This window comes from Phalacrocorax aristotelis, chromosome 11, assembly GCF_949628215.1.
Source record: "Phalacrocorax aristotelis chromosome 11, bGulAri2.1, whole genome shotgun sequence".
NCBI classification, from domain to species: Eukaryota; Metazoa; Chordata; class Aves; order Suliformes; family Phalacrocoracidae; genus Phalacrocorax; species Phalacrocorax aristotelis.
Genome location: NC_134286.1, coordinates 4256018 through 4280674, shown reverse-complemented (window position 1 = coordinate 4280674; position 24657 = coordinate 4256018). Strand labels below are relative to the sequence as shown.

Sequence of the window (24657 nt, the reverse complement as noted above, 5' to 3'; positions counted from 1 at the left end):
AGACACATTGATTTTAACATGTAAACATAAATTTGGAATATTTCTTTTAAAGTAGCTAATCTTATATCCTCATAAGTTGTATTCTAGGTGAAGTTCTGATATGCATGTAATAACATTTTCACAGTGCTATAACTTAAAAGGGCTGACATACGTTTAAAACATGACCGTGAGTTTGAAAACAATTTGCCACACAACAGAGGAAAAGCTTCTCTTTCTTATTTTTGTGCATTACATTTCTCTTTGTTTTCTTGAGGTGATTAATTACGATAAGATTGAAAGAAAATTTAAGAAACTGTATTTCCAAGGAAGGAAGCAAATGAAAAAGAAAAGAGAGTTTTTCCTGTTGACATACTTGCTATTTAACGCTGCAACCCCTACAGTGCTTCTCGGGGTTGACATGCTAGCAACGTAATTCCATTGCCGTGCTTGTGGGTCCCATCTTTCTACGGTATTAAGGTAACTCCATCCATCGTGGCCACCGACAGCATACATTGGTCCTTCAAGCATTGCTACTCCTTAAAAGATAGAATTAGGGACAAATCACAGTATCTAATAATTTCAGTGACCAATATGTGTATTAACTTCATATTTCAATTCCCTGTATGCAGATAAGCAATTTCAGCTGGTATTAAACTACTTAGAAGCCGCCTTTTCATTTGGCAGAATAAACAAATATAAAAAAATACTTCATATACAGTCTTTTCCTGAATAAGCATTATTGTTTGCCAAAAGATTAAAGGAAAGCTGCTTTAGTTCTGATGTTCTTTTCTTGCACTTTCACCTCTTCCACTTCTGTTGACATTGTCCTGAATCAAATTTGAGCATCTAAATGAGAAACAACACTACTCTCTTAAAGAAAGGCAAAGATTGAGCCATGCAATGACAAATATGCCCAAGCCAACCAACTATCCATTATTCTGAGCTAGCTGCAGCTCTGTAGTCCCACCAGCATGAAGCCTGAGTGGGTGGCTAGCTGGCTGTCCTTACTAGCTAAAGTACCAGAACATTTTAATGCCTTAAGGGGAACACACTTTTGGATAAGAGCTGGCTTGTATCTGTTGTCCTTGAGGCACAGGAGAGTGAACTTGGCTGTCTCTGCAAAGCTCTGTGTGGACATATCCTGTGTCATTGTCCTTCTCCAGAGAGAAGGGCTTTGGTGCCTCCCCTTTGGGGCGCTGCTGCTGTTTGCTCCCTTTGTTAGGAAAGGCAAAATGTTTGAATCTGGCTGCTTAAAGGTTTTCTAAATCTGTCTTTTCAGGCCTAAATATACATGGCCTGATTTTTTCAAAAGTGCTAACTCTCCACAAAATCACATTGAAGCTAATAGGAGCTGTAAGCGTAAGGCAGCTTTGCAAACCAGGCTGAGGCACAGACAGAAGCCTCACTTTGGGCACTCAAATTTGCCACTCTGACCTACTTGTTGGGTAGAATTGTGCCCCTGCAGTTGGTAATTATAAAGACTTCAATGAGATTTATTTAGTCTGTTTTGTCTTCTTTTCCTTTGCTACCTACTAGTGTTTAACAGATTTTACAGACTAGCTGGTAAGAACCCTACACCACACTTTTATCTGTCAAGCGGTGCAGAAGGTGTTATAGGCCACAAAGGTTTACCAAATAATTCTGGATCAATCTTTTTCTATTATTCACTAGAATAAAAATATTCTATGTTATTTGAACTTACCAGCGATTGCAAGAAATACCTGTTTCTGTAAACTTAAGAGAAGCCAGCTTTTTCATAAGAATCGTGCTATATAAATCATTCAGAAATCATCATATTCCCTCCCTTAGTATCCTCAACTGTAAACTTATCCTTATTTCTTATAGTTCCAGAAATAAATTCTAGTTTTCATATTCATATTATTCATTCACTGTGAATAATATTAAGGATTATCACCCAGTAAAGACCCACAGTTACTAAGCCATGACAGAGCTCTGTAAAACTTCATGAAATTACATTAAAATCAGTGAGGTTGTACTTATTTCCTTACTGCAATGTTTTCTTCAGTGTGAGTAATTCTCTGATCTGAACTTCAAAGGTGTTTTGTACCTGTGGGCCCAGCTTAAGCCATAATTTAAATAAAACTGAAAATCAAATTGTTATTATATTACAAACATGTCTCTTAAGCACTAAATTCGATGAAGAGTTGCTTATTTTCACTGTTGCTTATATTTTGGAATTTTCTAAAAGTGAAATTAAGTCTGGGAGACCAGTGAAGTTAGGTCAACGCTAATAAATATCACTGCCATAAAATCATGGCAACAGGCAACTCTGCCTTAAAAATATCTCTTACAAATACTGCCACATGTTATTGAATGCTTTAAAAAGCTATGTTAACAATGTTCGCGTCAAAATACATTGGGATATGATCCAAGGTATTTACACGGAAAGAGTGCCTCTTACCTAGGCCATGTCTGTGTGTTGACATAGGAGGCATTATAGTCCAAACTTTGGTGATAGGGTTGAAACATTCGACGATGTTAGACGTTTTCAGACCATCCCTTCCTCCCACGATGTAGAGCTTGTTGTCAATTACTGCAACTCCAAACTGTAACCGCCTACCGTTCATGGTACCAATTTGTATCCAACTATTAGTCCTAAGGTCATATTTTTCAATTGTAGTGGTACCTGTTAAAAACGTGAGTATTCTGAGATAGCCATGAACTGAGCAGTACCCAGCAATCAGTAGACCTGCTGCAGGATTGCAGGACTGTACAGTCCAGCCAGTACAACCCAAAACTTTATTAAATTGTAGAACACTGAAATTCTCTGTGTGGACTTTTACTTTGTCTCCCTGAGAAATTCAGCTACAAAACATGAATCTAGTGAGAAAGCTGCATTAACGGCACGCCTATATGTTAGTCAAATTTATGAGAATAAACTGGTGGCAAGAAGATGCAGAATTAAATGCCAGCAAATTTTTTAATACTGGAAATTTTGAAGATAGGTTAAATATGTTACTCATTTAAATACCAGGAGGGTAGGTAGTGTTTTGTGGTTTGGTTTTGGTGGTTTTATTTAATTCCTTCTGAATATGGTACCTCACAACTATGCACTCTTTAACCATGTTTTTGCTTAAACCATAAGTGATATCAAAAACTAGAAATGTATCCACGTGTCTGCCTGACTTAGGACTTGGGCTGCAACTTCATGAATAGTTTGGATATTTTCCTTTCTATGATGGAGACAGGCAGAGGCGGAGTTGCGTGTGTCTACACTCTTGCTTCCCACAGGTGGCTTCCCTGAGGTTCACCTTTGCAGCTGCCTTGCAATAACTGCTTGCCTGCTGTAATGTATAAGCTGTATTTTCATTTTTTTCAGGTCACTGAACTTCTCGTAATGTTTTTACTGCAACTGTTCATAAGGCCCTAGCGCTCTGCCATTCAAACCCAACACTTTTCCATGCGCTGGCTCCTGGCAGTCGCTCAGCAGCTGTAATTGCACCTTGGAGAGCTGCTTTAGCACAGTGGGGAATGGCTGAGTAACAACCAGGGTGGACGAGGCAATTGGCAGTTGCGCATGCAGTGCACCCCGGAGCCCAGCTTCAGCTCAGCTGAAGGCAACCAGATGCAAAAAAGAGAGCTGATTTCCTGCTTGTTCCTTGGCTGGGATTTGGGACTAGAGAAGGAGTATTTTGAGAATTACAACAGGCAGTTAGTGGCTAAGGAATGATTTACAACAGGAAAAACAACCATGCAATAAAGCAGAAAAGAAAAGCAGCATTTGGTTCAGAGATCTGCTAGAGATCATCTGCAATAGTCAATAAATTTAGTGAAATAAGAGCTTATCTCATGATATCTTTTCTTTCCTCTACATGCTTTTCCAGATGCACAGGATGCATGGGAAAGAAACTACCAGATCCATCTGCAATAAAAGAAATTCTACTTTTCCCCCTTTCTTGTTTTCCTTTATTCTGAGCAACCAGATTTCTTTGACTGTTCTTTCCATCCTGTTAGTCTGTTTGCTCTTCTTTGCTTTGATTCCTTCTCCTTTATTCTATGCTAATACTAGTGTGCCCCAAAGTTCTCAGCTTCAAAAGAAGTATCTCGCATACTAACTAAAAAACAGGAAAAACACATTAAGGCATACAATGAGTTCATACACAGCCTGTAGGCTGTAATTTTTACAGAGGCTTGAAGGTAGGTTTTGAAAGTTAATCTGGTTTAGACACATTCACATTTTCCAAAATACCAGCCCAAAAGTGACTCTTTGATCTTCTTTTGATCATTTAAAGTTGAGATTTGACTTAATATACCACCTGAGATAAGCACAAAGCCAAACCTGGCATTCCCTGAGAGTTTTCTTTATCGCAGAAAGCGTATTATTGCCAGAGGTGGTAGTTCCTCCTTCTCAGAGCGTTGTAGTCTCTTAGGTGCCGTTTCCTTTATCTTACAATCCAGCACAGACTCAAAGTATGAGTCAGAGCTGTAGAGGACAGCAGGGAGGAGAGGAAGTGCTGTTCTTCTTAACCATCAAAAGGCAAAAGTTCAAACAATTGGTGTTATTCCAAGGCAATAAGATAAAGAGGCACCAACAGGAAGTGCAGATGTTGATTGAAATAGCACTTTCTTTGCAAAACCTTTACTGAGAAAAGCCTATTAGAAAATCTTATTCTTACTTTGGTAGAAGTTTGTTTAAAGATTCCATTGAATTCTTGATTGTTTTATATAATTCATAAATAACCAGTATTGCTAATGAAATTATATGTATTGCTACCATTTAACTTTATTTGGCTAAACTGTCCTAGGAAGGAGTGTTTTCATGTTGTGATGGCAATGAATGGGTGTTTTGCACTTTATTTGATTGCATAGATACAGTAAGGTAGGACTGCAAGATCTCTCACATAAGAAAAACCAGTAATCAGCATCTTTTTGCACCATGAAATGGATTCACTTTGTGATTCTATTAAAAGTGAGCTCACACAGCTAAAAGTAATACTGTTCAGCAAGTCGCTAGACTTTAAACTAATTACAGGTCTTTGGCTCCAAGCTGTGGGTTTGAAGTTAAGGTTCCTGTGGAAAATTATTTCATATACTGCCTGCTAAATAGAATAGTTTAATGTGAAAGGCTGTAAGCTGATTGCAGTAGTGAAAACCAAATAATAAAAACTGGAATACATTTATTACATTTAACTTTCAGTTACAAATCTGGAAAAAAAACCAACAACCCTGTATGAAGTCCTCAAAGGAAAAGCTGCACATACAGTTGCACTCATGAAAAAGTACAAATCTTTCCATCTGAAATGCCATAATAAGGATTAATAAGCTTTATCTAAGAGTTCTCAGTAGTTTAGTAACGCTTTTTGGTTTTATTTTCTGCTTTAAAAATTTTTCCAGCCTTCAAACTTTTGTCAAGAAATGGAGCACAGGGTTCTAAAACAACATTTAAATAAATCTTGAAATATTTTGAATATTAATTTTTTCTTCTCATTTGTAAAGTCAAACTATACGCACGGACTCTTATAAAACTTGATTTTAAAATCACCATCTGAATAAAATTTCTTTAGTCTGCACTTCAGGGTGTATGCATGCCATTTACAGCCATATGATTCTTGCAAGAAGAAAGAACACCTAACACATAGGATTGTGCTCTGTGATTTCCCACCCCCCTCTTTTTCATTCCTAAATTGCTGTTTTCCTAACAGAAATCTTTAAATAATTGTCACATATTCTCCGGGTGTCTGTAATATAATTAATATGATTAAATCCTGAACTTACCTTTAGTGGCATCCATACCTCCTACAGCATAAAGTGCACCCACTGTAGATTTTCTAGGCTTAGTTCGAGGACTCTGCATCATGGACCGTCTTTCTGGTAGAAGATGGTACTTCATAGCCTCCATAAGAAGTTTCTGACATTCTAGGTCGTCTGCAAACATTGGACTATTTTCTAGATCGGCTAATAACTAAGAAATGAAAAGTGAGGGTCTTGTGTATATCTAAATCATTACAATTGTATGTACTTTAGTAATCAGTATTTGTAGCTACAAACACTCATTGTCAGTTCACCCCTCACTCAAGCTGATTTAATGTGAGCGAAACGATATACACATGGGGGAAAAAGACTCTAAGTATTATGTCTTTGCTTTATTTTTCCCAAAAACTTTCTTTTAAACTTTAGAAAAGGTTAAAATTTCAAATGTAACACTGTACCCTCTGAATGCAAAACTCCATTTGATGTCAGTGCAAGCAAATCTAATGTATAATACTGGCAATCTCTGTGAATGTTATAATGTATCAAATGAGGCATATCTTTAAATGTATATAGTATTTTGATACTTAATCCAAAGTTGAATGTTTGCAGCTTCACTCATGGAGACCCAAAAAGTAGCTGTAGTGTCCTGACAGTCTGGATAGTCCTATAAGCTTTTCTGATGAGATATATAGGTTCTTGTATGACACAGGTACAGCACTGTCAGCTTACTATAACACAGTATGGCCATCTCTGGAACTTTTCCAATGAAGAGCCTCTTACAGCCTTAAAGGAAAAGTAATGTCAATGCTCAGAATAGACAGCAATAATCTAGATCCCTTTGGTTTTGTTTACTTTTTACGGCAGTAAAGAAATAAGTATCGTGTCTTGCCTGTCCTGCAGTTTGCTAAATCTAAATAAATATCTTTGCATGGTATTTAAATTGCTGTGTTATTGGAGGAAAACTACTGTCGTTGCTACCTGACAAAGAAACACTACTTTTGTAATACCATTAGGCTGACGTTTTTATAGAGTTAATTCTAAGCCTAGTAATTACAATGGCATTGTTGGATTTTTTTGGTCTGTCTTTACAAATAATAAACATACTTACCACGCAGTTACAAAAAAAGGGGGGGAGCAAAACAATTCCCCACCAAAAAACCCCAGCCAAAATAATTATTTTCTCTGTCTGAATGACGATTAAGGCAAGCATTTCAGTTGGTAGCTAACCTCCCTGTTAGCCCTTCACTTTCATACCTGGGGTGGAAGTAGAGGCAGTCTAATATAAGAAAGAAGCATTCCTAGGTCTCGTTGACGGTTTTGCAAATCATGCCTCACCCACATCATTAATGCCTGGAATATGGCTTCTTCGTCTGGAACATTGATGTCGTCACTAGACAAGAGCTTTGCAATTTCATTAGCAGGGAGTAAAAGAAATTCCTGATTTTTTATTACTTCTGTGAAGTGTTCCTAAAAAGAAAAAAGATTTCAGTGCACTGATGGTTTTCACACCTTGAAATAACATTTTCTTAGTCAATGTAAGCTTTGCATGTATTTCACGCCTGTTCTGTTCTACAGTGTAGGGAAAAGCAATGTATATTCTAAAGATCACTGAATCTCTTTCTACCATTTAAGGGAGGTTTTGGTTGCTTTTTGCTGCCTTACTCTTGCAGGACTGAAGAATAATGATCATCTTAAGCTGCAGCTTAATAGAAAAGCTATTTGAAGATATAATGCGTATCTTAAGAATGCAAGTGGCCATTCAGATAAGCTTTGTAACTTCTGTTACAATCAGGTTCAAAGGTTTTAAGCAAATTGCATTGAAACCTCCCAGTCCTTTTGCAACAAGCTGTGCCAGGCGTCACCTGTAGGTGCCCGCTCTTAGTAGCAGCCAATACAGCAAGGGAAAATAAACTCACTATTCTAACAGTATTTTTTGGGCAATGGAAAACTGAGCAAGTCCCAAAAAGGTCTCGGTATTTAAGCTATTGCTGTGATAAAACTCACCAGCTCCAGAAATGGCCACAAATATTAAATCCCTAGAATCTTTCAAAGAATTATTTTTTCATAAAAATAATGCATTGTGCAGTTCAGTTACAACAATATTAGAACTGATATTAAAATATATTAAGTATAATTGCTTGTGCTAATTCCAAAGGAAAAGAGAAATTTTGCTAACAGAGACGGGGTTTTTATGTTAATTGCAAGGAAATGCACGTAGGAATTCATGCCTGTATTTGAAATGTTAATTTCCATTTATATACCTGGAAGTAATAGATCCTACTTGGGAACCAGATTGAAATAGGGCAGATGAAGAAACTTTAGTAACAGATATTTGTATAATTTCTTTTCAGTAGTTTCTTAGCTTTCTGTAACTCTTTTTCAAGAGTACCGAGGATGTAAATATAGAAGTATCAGTGATTAAAGGAGACATTAAGCTAGTGTTGTTGTGCATATCCTGCTTTAATATTTTGTGACATTCAGAGGATAGGAACAGGAAGACCAGTCCACATTTAGTTACAAATATAGCACAAGAAGTTTATCAGAACAATCTCTGTCTGCACGAGAAGATACCAGGCAGGAAACTGTTAATACTTTGCATCAATGGCTAAAGTAATTGCTGGGGAAGGTCTCCATTGTGTCTGTTTTTACTGAATGGCTGTGGTGTTTATAGCTGATTAACTTCTGAAAATGTTTAAATGCTACTAGTTCATTTGAATGGTCTCTACATTTACAGTACGACTTTATAGATTTTCCCCTAAAGGTACACATTTTCAAATGGCTGAGGTTGGCATGAAACAAAATAGAAAGATTTATCCTCTTCCACAACAGTTGTGTGTGTATGTATTGTTACCACCTCTTGTCCTCCAAAGTTTGTTTTTTTTAAATGAGTTCAAGGGTTTAAAAGAAAATTTACTCTAAGGTTTTTTCAAAGAGGTGCAGATTTCCTCTTCTGTCTCTAAATTCACAGTAGGTGCAAACTTGGTAGGTGGTTTAATGACAAGCAAGGTCCTCTTTCACAGCAGAATTCTCAATCTGTGTTGCACACAAGGTACAGGTGGTGGTTCTAGAGGTGGAAATAGTGTATCTCTTGTCATACAGTCCTATATATGCACAGTACTGCCGAGTCGCATAGGTGCACTACGATCCTTTACATTAGACTGTTCTTAAAGACCCAACTGTCATTTCTGCGACACAGAGTTTTAAAAAGAGTAAAAGCCTTCGAACTCCTAGGGAAGACTGGAGGATTCAAATGGTTTAAAAAAATCTAACCAAAAGAGGCTCTTTTACTGTCTGACATCACAAAATCATATGTCTAACCATATGATTTTACTTCTGTTTTGCAGAAATCTGGACCATGAATTTCAAACGCTTGAAGCTAATGCCTGTGTGCTAGGGCAGGAGGGGGGAAGTTCCTGATTTTGCCTGAGTATCAAACGGTGTGGAGCAGCAAAGACAGCCCTGTTATATAGAGGCTGAGTGAACCTCTGTCTTAAATGCCCTTTTCCTAACTTTAAAATATAAAAAGAATCCAGATTGCTGCTAAACAAGCCATACATTAGTATGACAGGAAGGAGCACAACCAGTGCCCTCAATCTGCACATGCCACTCTCATTTATTTCAGCATGTGGAAGCGTACAGTCTCTTGCTGGAATGCTCTCAGCATTATGAAGCCCCTGAACTGGTTTTGACATACTACGCTAATATTTCAAGCATAAAGCTGCCATGTGTCGCCTAACAAGTAGTTCTTTTTATATCTATTTAGCTGTAGCCGTTGTTATTCTTTTTGTGCTTAAAGATGCTATAGCACATCTTGTTGCCCTGAATATTTATCCCTTGATTTGGTTTCACAGCAAGCTATCTTGCTTCTCTGTTTCCCACGCTCTGAATATTCATTTCTTGCTTTGAGCGAGAGGAGGATTATGCTCCAGTCAGGGATGTGCTTCTTTTTAGCATTCCAAATCTTTCCCATACATTCTCTATTTTGTATTCTTTTATGTGTGTCTCACCTTAAAATCAGCTTTAGAATTTTCTTTGTGTTGAATCAAAAGCACAAGAATGGGCCATTGCTGTTTGCCTCTTGGCATTAGCCATGATAAGGCCCTATTACATTTTTGGAAGGAATGCATACAAATCATATGGCAAATTTAAATTCAATAAGCATGTCCTTCTGCAAGGCAAAACTCTGAAACGGGGAAAAAACAGAACTGAATATTTGTTCTTCTAAGCATGCTTTTCTCTCCTCCCAATACTTCAGTAACAGTCACAGCTCTTAAATTTCCCTTTGGAGACTGAGCTGGGCAGAGATGTCCCTGCGTCAGGGACTTTGCAGAGCTGACCCCGTCAGCACGGGCAGAGCAGAGCCACTGCAGCGGTCATGGAGAGAGCAGTAGCCCCGAGCCCTGCTCAGCTGGCTCTGCTTCACCAAAGCCCATATGTTTTCCAGGAGAATATTCACACTTGCTGATAACATTAGAGTCGCACAGCAGTTAGATTGTTCGCCTTACCATGGTATATGTGTGGGCCACCTTCAGGAGCTCTGTGCAGCCCTGAGCGTCTCCGAAAGAGCGAATCCCCAGGCAGTTGGAAGGATGGAGTTGCTTCATGAGGAAGTTGCAGCATACCTCAATAACCTGGGATAGCTGGAGAAGGCAAGCTGCAGCTAGCAAACTTTCTATAGTGTCTTCCTTTAACTCTAGAACACCTGTGCAGTTTGCATTGCGGGGGGGAAAAAGGTTTCAGTCATTTTCTTTGTACTGCTTGAAAGCTTCCCACTCCCCAATTTTTCTCCTCCTCTGAAAAATTTTGAAAAGGAGTCCTGTGATTCACAAATTATTTTTCCTTTCTTGCTGGGGAATAATTTAAACATATGTTTTAACAGACTTACAGTATTTGGTGTTTTTTTAGTACAATGATTGGAATGCTTTTATTGGAGCTTTAACAGTATTAGATCTGATTTTGCCTGAAAAAAAAAAGTAAATAAAAAGAAGGGTGTGATTAGAAAAAAGTCTTTCCTAAAGCTTTTACCCACAAACAGGGTCTGTTTTGTATATAGAACCTCATGTTTCTGATCTGGGTTGCAGATTGCTTAACCTTCTCAGGATTTCTGCCTTTATGCAACAGCCCAGGTTTATAAGTGCCTGACCTAGCAAGTGAAGAACATTTATGCTAATGCCAACACTGTGAATATAACGGGGTCTTGGATTTACTTTGATCTTTTACAAAAAAAAATATTTTAAGCCCTTTTAAAGTACTATAACAATATTAATAGATACCTGTGATCTGTCTTCCAACCTCTCTATCTCAGGACTGAAGTTGTGCGATTCCATTCAAAAGCAAACAAACAAAGTCCTGTGTGGGACACCAGATGACGAGGATCTAGTGAATGCTATTGGTAATAGCTGTTAGCTGGAGGGAGGGATCTGTTTATGAGCAAATGCTCATACGTTCAGAAAATTGTTATTCTGGTCAGTTAAGTGGTCTTACTTCCTGGGGGAGTAATCTTCTCCTTCTGAGATTTGGGTGGTTTTTTGTCACGGAACCGCAGAGCTTGGTAGGGGAAAAGGTTGGAGCCTGTCTGGCTGGAGTAGCTGCCATCTGCATCGAGGGGTTTGCCAGATACCAGAAAGCGCAGGCTGCCAGAGTCTGCCTAGGTTTGAATGATCTGGATGTTTCTAACTGTAATATAAATTAAGATAGCAGTCGTGTTCTACAGCATTTTCCTGTTCGTTATAGAGTAGATGAAAAGGATTTCACAGTTCGCTGACTTGGTCTTTTTGGATATTTGGTTCAACCATTTTGGATTCAGCGATACAGGAGTAAATGTTGAAAATGGGAGAAAATAAATGAGGGGAAAAGTATATACACAGCATTCTGGTATTAAAATAAAATATTTAATTTCATTAAGCTAAAATCTATGATTTTTCAAGAAAACGTAAATAAACCTCTTTCAGAATGTGGTGGCACTTTCTCATAGTAAAATTTGCTCTACTCATGGGTGTGATTATATTCCTGTTTTCTTCATTTTCTGATTATTCCTACTCAATTCCTGATAATCCCCGATTATTCCTACTCAAGAGCCTTGAGTGAGCCAAGGAACTACCACCCAGGGCGGCCGTTTCTTTAGCTATGATGGTAGGAAGCTTCACAGTACACTATTCTGTGTCACTCTGTGAGGTGGGCCACAGGCAAAGTATGTTCTTGTCCCATTAAAACTCCTAAAATAATTTGTACGTAGTTGGAGAAAGGTGTCGAATATGAATTTATATGTCAACTTTTCTGCTTATCTTCTAGAATAAGTTACTATATAAAAGACCAGTATTTATTCATTCTCTCCAGAGAAAGGCTTACATCACGTATGCATGATTTATGCATGTATTTATGTACCAGTATGAAATGGAACCAACAATTATGTATGCGTTGAACAGATTTTCTTCTCCTTCACAACAATGATGTGGGTAACGGAGGAAGAATTACCTGTGTAGGCATAGTGCACCAAAGCTTTCAGTGCGTCAGGGTCTACTCCCTCCATCTTGATCTCCTCTTGTTTTGCTTCAAGCACATCATTGGTAAACATTGCAGCAAAATAATCAGACACTGCACTGAGAACCAACCTTGAAATAAAAGCATTTTATGAGGACTTCATAATCTCAATAGCATTAAATTCAGTATCATTATATAAATAATTGTGTGTGCAATAGAAACATTATATTTACCATAGGATTTAAATCTTATAGCAGTAAGCAATCAAGTTAAAAGGGTAATTAATGATATAATTTTCTCCCATAGTGATTGTTATGGCAGATTTTCTTTGCTGATCTCACTATAGTTTTGCAGCAGCAAGAAGGAAATACAGACAATATCAATGGTTCATATTTGAATTTCATTCTATTTAAACTAATGAATATGAAACGTTGATCACACCGTTTCATTCCATTGTTTGATGATGTCCTAATTACTGTAACCGTTCTTTCATAACTAAACAGGGTAAGCATAAATAGACCTAGCGTTTGGAAATTTCAGGCTTCGAAGCCATGTTATCACTACTGGGAAATGTACCTGTGAGCTGGAATCTTTTGGTCTCCAACTATGAGGAGAACGTCACACAGCTGCTTCTGCTGCAGATAATTTTCCATTTTGCGGAAAGTTTGCTCTGCATGGTTTGTAGACTGGAAATACTCGTCTGAGCCACTGGTGTTCATTCCAAGCAGTGAGTTACCGGTCATTGACAGCCTGCAAGGGAAAGAGGCAGGGAAATGAGTGTAGCATCATAAATGCTGACTATGTTCTTCATAGAACTTTTGTTCCATTGACATTACAGAAATGTTTAAAACGATAAGGGTCCTGGTCTTACTATGCCTTCTTCCACTTTCTGCATTTTGGTATCTGCAAGTTTTCGCTGATACAGCTGCACGTATACTGTAGGTTACAGTTAACTGTTGTAGGTGGTGCTACTGAGATTTCCACTCCCTATCAGTTCTGTGTCTCCAGTGCCCTGTTTGCACAGCACCGACATGTGATAAATGTAGCCTTCTGATCATTCACAGAATACACAAAACCCAAATCTATTTCCCTGTGATACTAATGGCTAAAATACCTTGGGGTATGCAATTTTGGATATAGTGTGTCTTTAGGTCTTATTTCTGTTTCTCTTCACGCTTTGTACATTAGATTGCATTATTAAATGGGAATGAATCAGAAGACAATTTGGCAAGGACCATATAATTCTAGACAAATTGCCAAACCGAAAGCTGATGAAATCAGTACATTATATAGCATTTAGAATCTGAACGCAAATAATAAAGATGGACTAATTTCTCTGCCTTTTCATGGAAATGTCCATTACAAATATATTCCTCCCACTCCAGATTTCTGTTAGCTGTCCTGTTATTGATGTATAAATAGTCATAAAAATATATATGCAATTTCTCTTGTCTCACTGTTTTATAAGACACCATTCCTTACTGCCTTTAGATACGGATTATGTTGCAGATTGAAACACGTTTCTGATATTTTCTTAGAAAAATATTTGGGTTTATATTAATCTGTTTTAAGAGAAATAGTAATGCATTTGTTGACATGCATGCATATTGCATATCTTGAAAATGCTGCAATCTTCAACACCATTTTAGTTAAAGATTTTTTTAGAACGATGTTTTCTCAGTTTAAGATCATATATTATAAAAATGTAAACCACCTGTTTTTTAAATTTCCAAGCCCAGCTAGGAAATAATGGCAGCTGGTTGTCTTTGATATTGTTAATGCATATTCATAAATGATTAGGAGAGATAAAATCTCTTCATGAAATTAATCTAATAAATTTGGCAGAATATTGATTGCGTTCACAGTTGAACAACTAGTTCAAAAAATATAGAAATAAAAATGGGTAAATCATGTTAAATCAGTAGTATTATCAGAAAATGGAGATAAGTTAGAACATAGCTTTTCAAAGATCATACCTCAGTAAACAGCTAATCAGAAATCAAGGGGAATACTTAGAAATCAAATTATAATGTAATATTGAATTGAGACAATAGAGTTTTCCATCCGTCCATTGCAATACAAGAAAGTTACTGTACATCAGCGCTTTTTGGAGTGGTACAGAACAAAGTCACTGTTTATGGCTATTCCATGTCTGTTTTTTTCAGACATATCTCTTTTTTCCATCTGAAAATCTATAAACATGAAGTTTTCTGGATTTCTGTACTGCATTTTTAGACATCCCACAGCCCATTTGGAATATGGCATCTTTTGGGCACCGGTATGTCAAAAGCCTTCAGATCCCCGGTGTATTTGATGCCTTCCAGATGCACCAGAGTTTGATGTATCCATTCAGGCCTGGCCCCGCCAGACTCACTGGATATGTAAGAGCATTTACAGTCTGCAGAAGCTCATTACTTCTAGTATAACCGAGGTATGTTTCAGCAACGAGGTGTATGTGTACGTCACCTGAGAAACAGCAGACCTGATGCATCAGAAATCCTCAGATGCACTGCGTGTGCGCACAGTGTATGCACGTGTGTTTCTGTCTAGGCAGCCTCAGATTACACTACTAATTGCAGACACATTAAGATATAACAAATCAGTGCAATAAACTCTCTAGATTCCTTCTGAAGCTCTGTATTACAATTTAAAATGCATCTCCTTTTTTTTTTTTTAATAAGAAAAAGGGGCAAATCAAGTTCACCTATAATGTGTGTCCTTTGTAGTTCACAGCTTACAAAAATTAATTTGTTTCAGTGAGTTTAATGACTATAATTTTTTGTTTGTTTTCCTTCAATGCTTCATTGGAAATGAAGAAGCTGCAAAATTGGATTATATGCTCATTAGTTTTGCATCAGCTACTTGATGCCACATTCATACTCTGTAACATTCATATTTTCCTATTTCCCGCTAAAGCTTTCTTTAACAATTTTTAGTCTTTTTTTTCAAAAATACGGCTTCAGGGTTTCATTATACCCACCTTAAGTATTGTATTTAAGTAGGTATTACATTGCAGTTATCCTTGATGTTTGCAGAAATCAACTAAAATAGTACTCAACCACCCCTATTGCAAATGCACAGTACCAGTTTCGTTTCCCTTAGTGTGGGTACAGCAATCATTTTTAAGCTGCAAATATTTACAAAGGGACTTAAAGTCTAATAATTTCCTTCAGTCCTGGGTACTTTTTTCACATGTTCTGCAGAGTGACCTTTATCTATAGCAGAATTGCCACTAACATAACTAATTATTTCAAAGACAAAGGTCTTCAGAGACTGAAAAATACTGGAAGCAAAAAAAAAGTGCTTCATTAACTTTGTTAATATTATAATTGCTGGTTTATCTTCAGCAGCTGATTCAAAATGGTAGCTATAGTATATTATGGAAGTGAAAAATTAAATTCAAATATAAATATTTATATATTTTCCTTAGTGTGTGACTATCCTACAGAGAACTCAAACACTGGTCTTCAGAATATAGCACTGGGTATAAGAGATCTAAAGAAGACCAAGATTAAGTATCCTTGAGTCTGATGCCTTTATGTTTGAATTATAATAGGGGATGCTGTGGCCTGTAGTACAAAGATAGGCACGCTAGCTGCAAATGTGCTAGTATGAATATGCCTACCTGTCACATCTTGGTCTCTGTGGCACGGGTTGATGTGTTGAGGGCAACACATGAAAAGAACTCAAGGTTCAAGGGGACCTGCTCAGAAAGGAAGCGTGTAGAAGATAGAGAAGTATTTGTTTTCTACAAAATGTGTACAGGGTTGGACAAACAGAATCTGAATATTGAGTAATAGAAGTGAAATCAATGAACTGTTCTGAAGAATCAAAACCACAAATTGTTTAATGTCATCTTTGCATTAGTGTTCACTAGGACGCCGTGTTGTGTTAACACCGTTAGCATCAGTAATAATGGCCTGGGAAGGCTGATTAGCCTAGAGAGAGCAGAGATAAATCTATGTTTAAATGATTCCAAAATAGATGAGCTCTATGAAGTTCATCTTAGGTAGGGAGCCAAGTGAAATAATTTCAGAGTTTTGCAGTAAGGATCTGTGAAGAATAAGGAAAATATGGTACCAGTTTTAAAAAGAAGCAACACAAAATTTTGAAACAGATAATAAAGTGAAAACTTAAAGAAATAATCAAAAAGCATTAAGCAGTTAGATGATAACAAGGAGATAAATACCAGCCAGCACTGCAGTTCTGAACAAATCATGTCATAACTTTTTTTCCCCTGACATGATAGCAAAGCGTAGCGGGAGCAAAACATTACTTGTCAGAAGTCGTCTTGACTTTTCAATGGTTTCTGACATGATTTCACGTGACATGTTCAAAATCGAGCTCAGGTGCCAAGTTATAAGAGTCATAAATATGAAAGCTGTGAACAACTTGTAGAGCTACTCTTGAAAATGTATCAGGGATTCACTTTCAAAGGCAGTTGGTGTGCTGAATGCGTTCCAGGCAAATTCTGCTTCTGACACAGCTCCATATTTTTATTACAGACAAGCATAAGATGGAAATAAGGTTTAATTGTTCCATCGATATAAGATAGCAAGTCTCAAACTTTTTCAGAACAGAATTTAAATTCAGAGAGCCATTTTTGCCCTTGTCCTTTTTAAACTTTAGGCAAATCTCTACCTTTCAAAGACCTGCTCACCCTTGCATGCCAGTAATTACCTGAATGAAACAAAGGCTAAGAAATGACAGTTTGAGGTAACAGGTAGATTTTACTGCACCCCAAACAAACTGTGACTCAAAAATAGCATAGTGGAGGTAAAACTTCATCTTTTCTTTGGTCAGGAGAATTGATGTGATGAGTTTTGTGGCTCATTCCAGGCCTATAATTCTTTAAATTTCAGAATTATGTTAAAATTCTTTTCTGTCTTCATAAAGTACTCTTTGTTAATCACCACAGCACTCTTCATTAATCAGTATATAAAGGATAAATTCAATTTTCCTCATTATTTAATTAGAACATGATGAAACAGACATTTATTTGCCATGTACTTTTTAAAATTCAGTATGTTCTTAGAGTGCCTCTTTAAGTGTGCCTATGGCCAAAAATGAGAAAGTAAACCTGATGATAAGGAAGTTTTCATATTGCACAAAGAACAGGTGATGAAATGCAGTATTTTAATTTTGTTGTCCTTCATAAGGCTATTATTTCTCTTTTTTTATGGTGACCACTTCTCTCTTGGATACTTGCTGAATGTACCTAATTAACCTGTGAAATTCAGTTTAATCACATAACCATTCCGTTACCAGCATCACTTACAGGTTTTGATTTTGGAACAGCTTACCTCTGCACTGTAAATCATACCAGCCATCGGCAGCAAACTGGATACCAGTTAGAGCCGTTAGACATCCCAAGGGCTTTATCATAGCTGAAAACACCAATGTGACTTCAGCTCTGTGGTGCATTGTATGTGCTTTAGCGGTGACAGGGCATGAGACAAAATTGCAACTTCATCAATTCAGTTTGTTTGTGCAGCAATATTTACAATGCAACTCATCAATTTTTTTTTTTCTCTCATTTGTTTCTGCTTATTCAAGAAAATTGCAGTCAACCCCCCCATAGGCAGGCTTTCTCCTATACAGCTGTTTGAGCTCTGACCCTCTGCCTGTTGGGCAGTGTCGTGGGGTTGGAGATCAAGAGATGCTGTTTTCCTGGGTCAAATCGTAGGACCGTAGCATCTGTTAGAGATAAACCACATCGGTCGGCTGAGAAACAAGAAAAATATTTCTGTTAGGAAGCCATTTCTGAGCACAGATAAAATAATGGTAAAGTTGATGCACCTGTACTAATTGCCTGCTGATATAATTATGCCACATCAGTAACTGTCCCAACCTCTGCCTTAAAATTTCTACCTCAATGGTCTCCTAAAGATTGTGTGGAAGTTTGTAGTGTATGGGTAAAAAACTTTGGTCCAAAAGAGTATGGCAAATTGTACCATATGTTGATGACTGCTGAGGTAGCACCAATGGCAGCAAATGATGTAGCAAACAAAGAAATAAGCAACTGAAATGTAAAATTATTTAATTTCATGGAGAGACTGCTGGCTTTTATCTAAATTGAAAGTTCATCTTGCCAATTCCTTTAGAACTTGGATGTCTTGAAACTGCCTGTTTTTAATAATTTTTTATTGCTAGTATTAACATAAACCTGCTATTTTTCTCAGACGGCGTTAGTTAAAATAACTTTTCACATTTGGGATTACAATCTAAGTTGCACATCATTAAACACAGGAGCTTCAGCACACAGCTGAAAGTGCTGTAGCTCTTTTGAGTTTTGTCCTTCCCTGCAGCCAGGATAATATGCAGATAAATGCCATTCTGATTCATATCAGGAAGAATTTGGGTTAGGATAGTTAGAATTCTCCTAGATTAGGACCATATATTTAGTGGAGTAATTCCACTGGAAAACAGAGGCTTCAACCAAACCGCAGGACCCCTGAGCACTGTAAAGTCCTTTATGCTGATATCAGCTGTGGACACATCGTGATTTCATGTCACAAAGAGGGGGAGGGGTAGATCTGAACACTCTCCCCAGTAAGCTGTTTTCCTTTGGAAACTGGATATTTATTTTTTTAATGGAGGAGGTTAATTATCAAATTATTTTGCAGGCTCACTGCAGCGCAGATTTTTCTTATGAGCATGTGTACTCCCTCAGTTGTTGATCTTTTGCTACTAGGAAGACAGTTTGTCGAAAGCTTCATGCATTCCTTTATTGGCATCTTGTGTCTACTCTAGCGTTTTATGCTCGCAATTTCCTTCATACAGATAATTAAGAAATGGGATATTCTCATGCACATAGAAAGTACTTTCTGTAATTTATGACTGTGTAAAAGTACAGTAAGATCTGGTCCAGATCTCCTTTGGCTGCACGATAGGACTATGTGATTCGTTTTTGTTTAACTGCTGAAGACAAACATTTAAAAATTTCACTATTATATAAATGCCTATTCCAGAGTCACTGTCTGTGGGATTTTGTTCCTGAGTTTTGGGGCTCGTTCCTAGTGAGCCTTTTCAAAATCCTGAATTCACTAAACAGACTGTAGAAGCAAAAATCAGCAAATCTTTCTTCTGATATTTGATGACCATTGGATTATACAGTGTAACTAGGGATTTTATCACAGTGACCTGTCAGTGTTAAAACTTGTACTGTAGTAGGAGTTTTCAATTTAAATAATTATTCTCTTCCTGATTCAGACTAATCTGAATATGAAACTTTACTAGAAACATTATAATGGCATGACTTAAGAACACTTATTTCCAAAGCATGAGACACTTCCTTAAAAATTGGAGCTCTAGAAATATCTAATCAGTCTGGAGAGCACACTGCCTGCACATCCGTGCGTGTTTTATTATAGTAGGTATATGTCTATATTCAGTGATGAAGTGAGTGGCTCAGACAAATCATTTAAATTAATGCCATCTTAAAACATCATCCTCCAGAAGAATTAACACTGTATTCATTTACATTATGTAATAGAGAATAATGACTAAGTGAAACATTTCAGGTAAAAAGATATAAGTATGTATATTACCATCTTAAAATTGACCTTTGTTCTGAAAATGCCAAATAGAGTGGGGGTTGCTTATCTCAAATACCCATATGCCATTTTTCTCTAATCATAAACAGTACTCGAGTTCACTTTTTACTCTCTGTTTGCATGTAAAGAAAAGCTGTCTTCTTACTATTCACAGATAGAAAGCTTTAAAGTAGATATTTTGAGATTACAAGTAACTCTTAAAAATTAGTTTAGAATTCATCAGACGTAAAGTCTGTATGCCATTCCTTTGTAACTCCCTTGATGACTACACAAAGTTAAGCAGATGCCATATAAGGCTAAGGAAATTACAAAAGCTGAATTAGAAAAATTGAGTCTTACTCTGTACCTATGGTTCATCTGTAACGAAATCAATTTCCATACACTAGTATCAATAGAGGTTTTTGACCGAACTAAAAGTATGATTAGAAAACACTAGGTTTAATACTGATGTAGCAAGCAGCAACTTCACAGAAACTGAAGAAATTAGACGTGATGCTCTTCATACCAGTGACAATTAGGACCCATAGTTATGATGTATTATAGCAGCCATAAGCCTATCCTTTCCTCTGGACCAGCGTGCTTAACCACTAATGCCCTGATTCAACCATTTCCTGCAGAAGAACAATGTATTCTTCTGCGTGGCAATATTATATGTGTCACAGTGAACATTGTATAAATAATTTTTTTAAAAAAATTAACATTAATTAATAATTAACATTTATTTTCCCTAAGACAAACAAAAAAATCAATACTAAGTCATTGTACATTGAAATTTACCATGCAAGCTGTGATATAATGTAAACTCTGAGCAATACTTCATTGTCTTGATTAACTCAGACTCCCAACGGTACAAGCAGCATTCTGCTGTCGTCACTGCTGTGCGTGATTTCTAATCCAACGTTTGTATTACATGATTATGTTGGAGGGAAATTAAAAGTCATGAAGGAGGAATGCAGCGAGGCTGACTACTTCTCGCTCAACTTTCTTGTAGCCAGTGATAATACTGTTAGAAAATTTAACAGCATCTTTCTAAAGAACAAAAGATGATGTGACCAAAAGGCATGATATAGCAGTGTCTGAAGCTGTCAAAATATGCAAAATGAAAAGTAATGACTAAACGCTGGACCTGAGCTTGTGGCATTTTTAGAAGGGACACACAAAAAAAACCCAAGCCAATGGGAAAAAAAATGTTGTTTTAAATCCAAACACGACTATTGCCAGATGAAACTAATTAAGTCCATGTTTCTTACTTCATTAGGCACCTTTCAGTAAGACTGTGATGGGAGAGATTGTTGGGAAGAAAACCTGCTTTACGCTACCCCCTTCACTGTTGTTGGCAAAAGTGAAACAAAGGGGACCTTGGGAGATACAAGTGTAAGAAAAACATTAATGTGAAGTGATTCCATCTGCAGTGAATGGAATGTTGAAAAGCCAGAAACAGTCTCAGTAGCAATTATCCTTGCCCCTATCGTTTTGAGCCTTGTAGCTAATCAGTACGGATATTGCTGTGAGATTTTTTAAGACCTCTTGATTCATGAAAACTTAAACCACTACCATAATACCTTAATACATGCTTGTCACTTCTTTTTGTACTTCATCAAAAGCAAAATGGCTATTCTTGAGCTTGCCACAACCATTTCATTTTTTGCATCTTTTTCTTTTCTACTTATCTGTTTAGATTTGATCTAAGCAATAACAAGACTTGTGTTTCACTTCAATGGGAAAACATGATAATCCACACTTCAGCTGAAGGCACCACTCTAAATTTCACTTCACTTTACATGACTTTTCCCCAGTAATGTAAAATTGTGTGGGCTTCTCCATAAATATCTCCTCACGTGATTCAGCTGATCTGCTGGATACCTCACTCAAAGTTAAACACTACTGCAGTGGAAAAAAATGTCTGATTCTTAACCTATTTAGCCAGTGTGCCCTGTTGAATGGGTACTGTAAGACTCTTTAGCAGCTCAGTCTCAAAGCTACTGTTGATTTTTCTTTCCGTCCAAATTAAGGAGAAAAGGAATGTTTATTACACTCTCAATTTATAGCTCAGCATTAACAGAGAATACAAAAAGGAAGTGATTAAAACTAAAATCACCTACTTACTTTGTGAGACTCTTCTTACTACTGACCTGTAGTTTTTTCACATGGGGATCCTCAGACTTCTTGGTTTTGTACTTTCCCTTTTAGCTTATAATTACAGAGTTGTCAGAAAAGGCCGTGAGAGAATGTGTATAAAGGTACGATCAGCCTCACAGAGAGAAGGCACACTTGAGGGGTAGACTGAAGTTTTCTGTTCTATAAGGTTTTGTTAGCTACATAATTTTATCTATGGTCAATCACCCCTCTTCTTAACTGTGTAAATATACCCTGAGAGTGTTTCTGTTACAGACGAAATCTTCTATGTGTTCATAGGTACAGATATCCTGATACCAAAGTATTCTCCAGCTAGTTGTTATCTTCCAGTTTTCTGTGTCAGAAAACATAACTCAACCCTAGGTCTAGAAAGGTATTAAAATAACTTAGCCTGCTGTATTCATATCTGGCTCAATTTGGATTTGCTTTGAAGTCAGTACAAAGAGTACAGCCTACACTGAATACCCTCCCGTAAATAGCAAAGGAATTGTTAATGTTAGACATTATGTAGACTAGTGTGCTTTATCTCCTGCTTTTATCCTTGGTCACTGACTTTCATTTTTATAATATCTGAGAAATATCTTAGTGTTCATTATTATAGGCATTTTTGCTCATGTCAGAAATTAACGTCCACTGAATGTCTAGTATTCTTCCGCAGAAAAGCAGGTTTTTGAGGCAGCAACTTACATTAATAGCTTCTCCAGAAAACCTCTGTTCATGAGTCCGTAGCATCTTTGTAAGATAGAAGGAGAATTGTCTTTACAATCTTTACAGATAGGCTATTAGGTCTACTTTTGTTTGACAGTGTCAAGTGTATTTAACACTATTTCTGACAATACGACTTAAGAAAACCTGTACGCTTGATGCTGTCGGTGTCTTGACGTTTCTCCTGGCAGATAATAGTGATAACTGCTCCAACAAGCCAGGGTCTGTGTCAACGTCAGCTCACTGTGATTGAATTGGAATAAAAACACGAAATCTAGATAAAAGTAGTATATGAAATAAAGAGAAAAAAAAGGCTGAAAAGTACAAGTGGAACCTATATGAACTGCAGAAGGCATTGTTTATAGCATTTTTATGACAGATTTTTTTCCTGGAGTGCCTCTACTATTCACTATTCTAGGCTGGAGGGAGGTAAAGTTGCCTTATAATGTGATCTTACGAAAAATAATAGAACAATTTTATCATGTTTATTCGATACAACTTTTGCTGCTGCTGTAACGTAACAATAACTAAATGAAAGTGAGTGGTTCCTAAGACCAACGGATTGCTGTTACCCTTTAAAAGTAAGGGGGCTGAGGTTTTAGACTGAGATGCAAGAATTAGCAGTTCTTGTTGATTGAACCTCCCCTCAGCAGGTAAGAAGGGTTTAACTTCTATTTTTAGAATCACAGTCTAATGTTTGGGTTGAAACTATACTTGCATAAAGGGGCTCTGGAGATTAGTTCTGGTTTTAGGATTAGGAGTAATATGGGGATAATGTGGAGGGCCATCAGGAGGTGTTCTCGTGTGTTTGAGCTTTGGATTGAGGTAATATGGGCTGGTAGTGCTCCTCATTAGGCTATTAGCTATCACAGCTAATCTTGACAGAAAACCCAAATCTTTCCTTAGATTTGTTTTCTGCCTCCTGAAGAAGGAATTAATTATTTAGGTTGCCTGCAATCTGGATTGTTTCAGTGAAAATATGCTACAAGAGATGCCCTAAGACTATTCACCAGGTCAGGTGGTCTCTCCATCCTTAGAAGTTTTCAAGACCCAACTGGATAAAATCCAGAGTGATCCGGGTTGATCTCACAGCTGACCATCCTTTGAGCAGGGATTGGTGGAGAGACGCCCTGAGATCCCTTCCAACCCAAATTGTCCTGTGAACCTATGAATCCTGGTAATGTGAAAAACTGGAAAGGGGTAATAACGTACTTAATGAGGATTTCAGTTGGAGAATAAGAAGGCTTTAAGTAGATTAATGTAAACACTTATCTGTTACCATTTAAATGTTTTAAAGTTGTCCTGAAAGCATTGATGCTCCCCTCTCTGGAAATTATTATGATTTTGCTTCACTTCTGGGAAGTTGCTCAGTTTCTCACAAAGTTTTCTCTTATGACTGTAGAAAACTCTATTAATTGTTAAATCTTTGTGTAATATCATAACATATATTCTACTGTGTTCCTACTGACCATGGTTCCACCAGCGAGGAGATCAAATGAGAGCTAATGAAATGTTTTAAGCGTAGGTCAGCATTCCCTGCTCACCTTTTGCTAGACACTGTCTGCTGAACACCGTTTTATTGAATAAAACTGATGTTCCCTCCAAATTCAATGTGAAATGTAATGTATTAAATTGAACAGGCAAAGCTGAAACTGTATTTATGTTGCTTCCGGGTCAGGACCCTTTTTTACTGGGGTCTTACCTTTCTATCTTGCCATGAGTGTACAGATCAGCTTAATATATTGCTAGTCTTTCCTCCAAATAATCTACATTAGGAATCGGTCTTGCATTTGAGAGAGAGTATTTGAGGTATAGGAAAACTGAAGACACCTCAGCAACAGTTTATAGAACAAAGAAGTAACAGCTGAGGAATTTAGGAGTCTAGAAATTAGAAATTTCATATTTCATCTATATTTTAAAATATGGTTATGATTGAAAGCTACTTATTAGAAAAGGTAAAAAATGGTGGGTTTTACCATCAGTTGATTTACAGAATGTCACAGCAGTAGCAGTAAAATGAAATAACAGCCTTTTCACTTAATGGCTTGGCACATGGGGGAAACAAAGGGCGTTTTAGGAACTGTAGAGA

At 37.1% G+C, this 24657-nt stretch overlaps 1 protein-coding gene across 3 annotated transcripts in view; it reads right to left on the bottom strand.

Annotated features, from left to right (window-relative positions):
• KLHL4 (kelch like family member 4) overlaps positions 1-24657 on the bottom strand; it is a 94812-nt gene that overhangs the window by 8754 nt on the left and 61401 nt on the right. For all 3 annotated transcript variants that reach the window (XM_075106659.1, XM_075106658.1, XM_075106657.1), the window contains exons 2-8: positions 12748-12921; positions 12166-12302; positions 10197-10393; positions 6946-7158; positions 5716-5902; positions 2402-2626; positions 353-515 (exon numbers count right to left, since the gene is read on the bottom strand). In XM_075106659.1, the coding sequence (XP_074962760.1) occupies positions 353-515; positions 2402-2626; positions 5716-5902; positions 6946-7158; positions 10197-10393; positions 12166-12302; positions 12748-12914 (1289 nt within the window). In that variant the 5' untranslated portion in view covers positions 12915-12921. The remainder of the gene's footprint in view (positions 1-352; positions 516-2401; positions 2627-5715; positions 5903-6945; positions 7159-10196; positions 10394-12165; positions 12303-12747; positions 12922-24657) is intronic.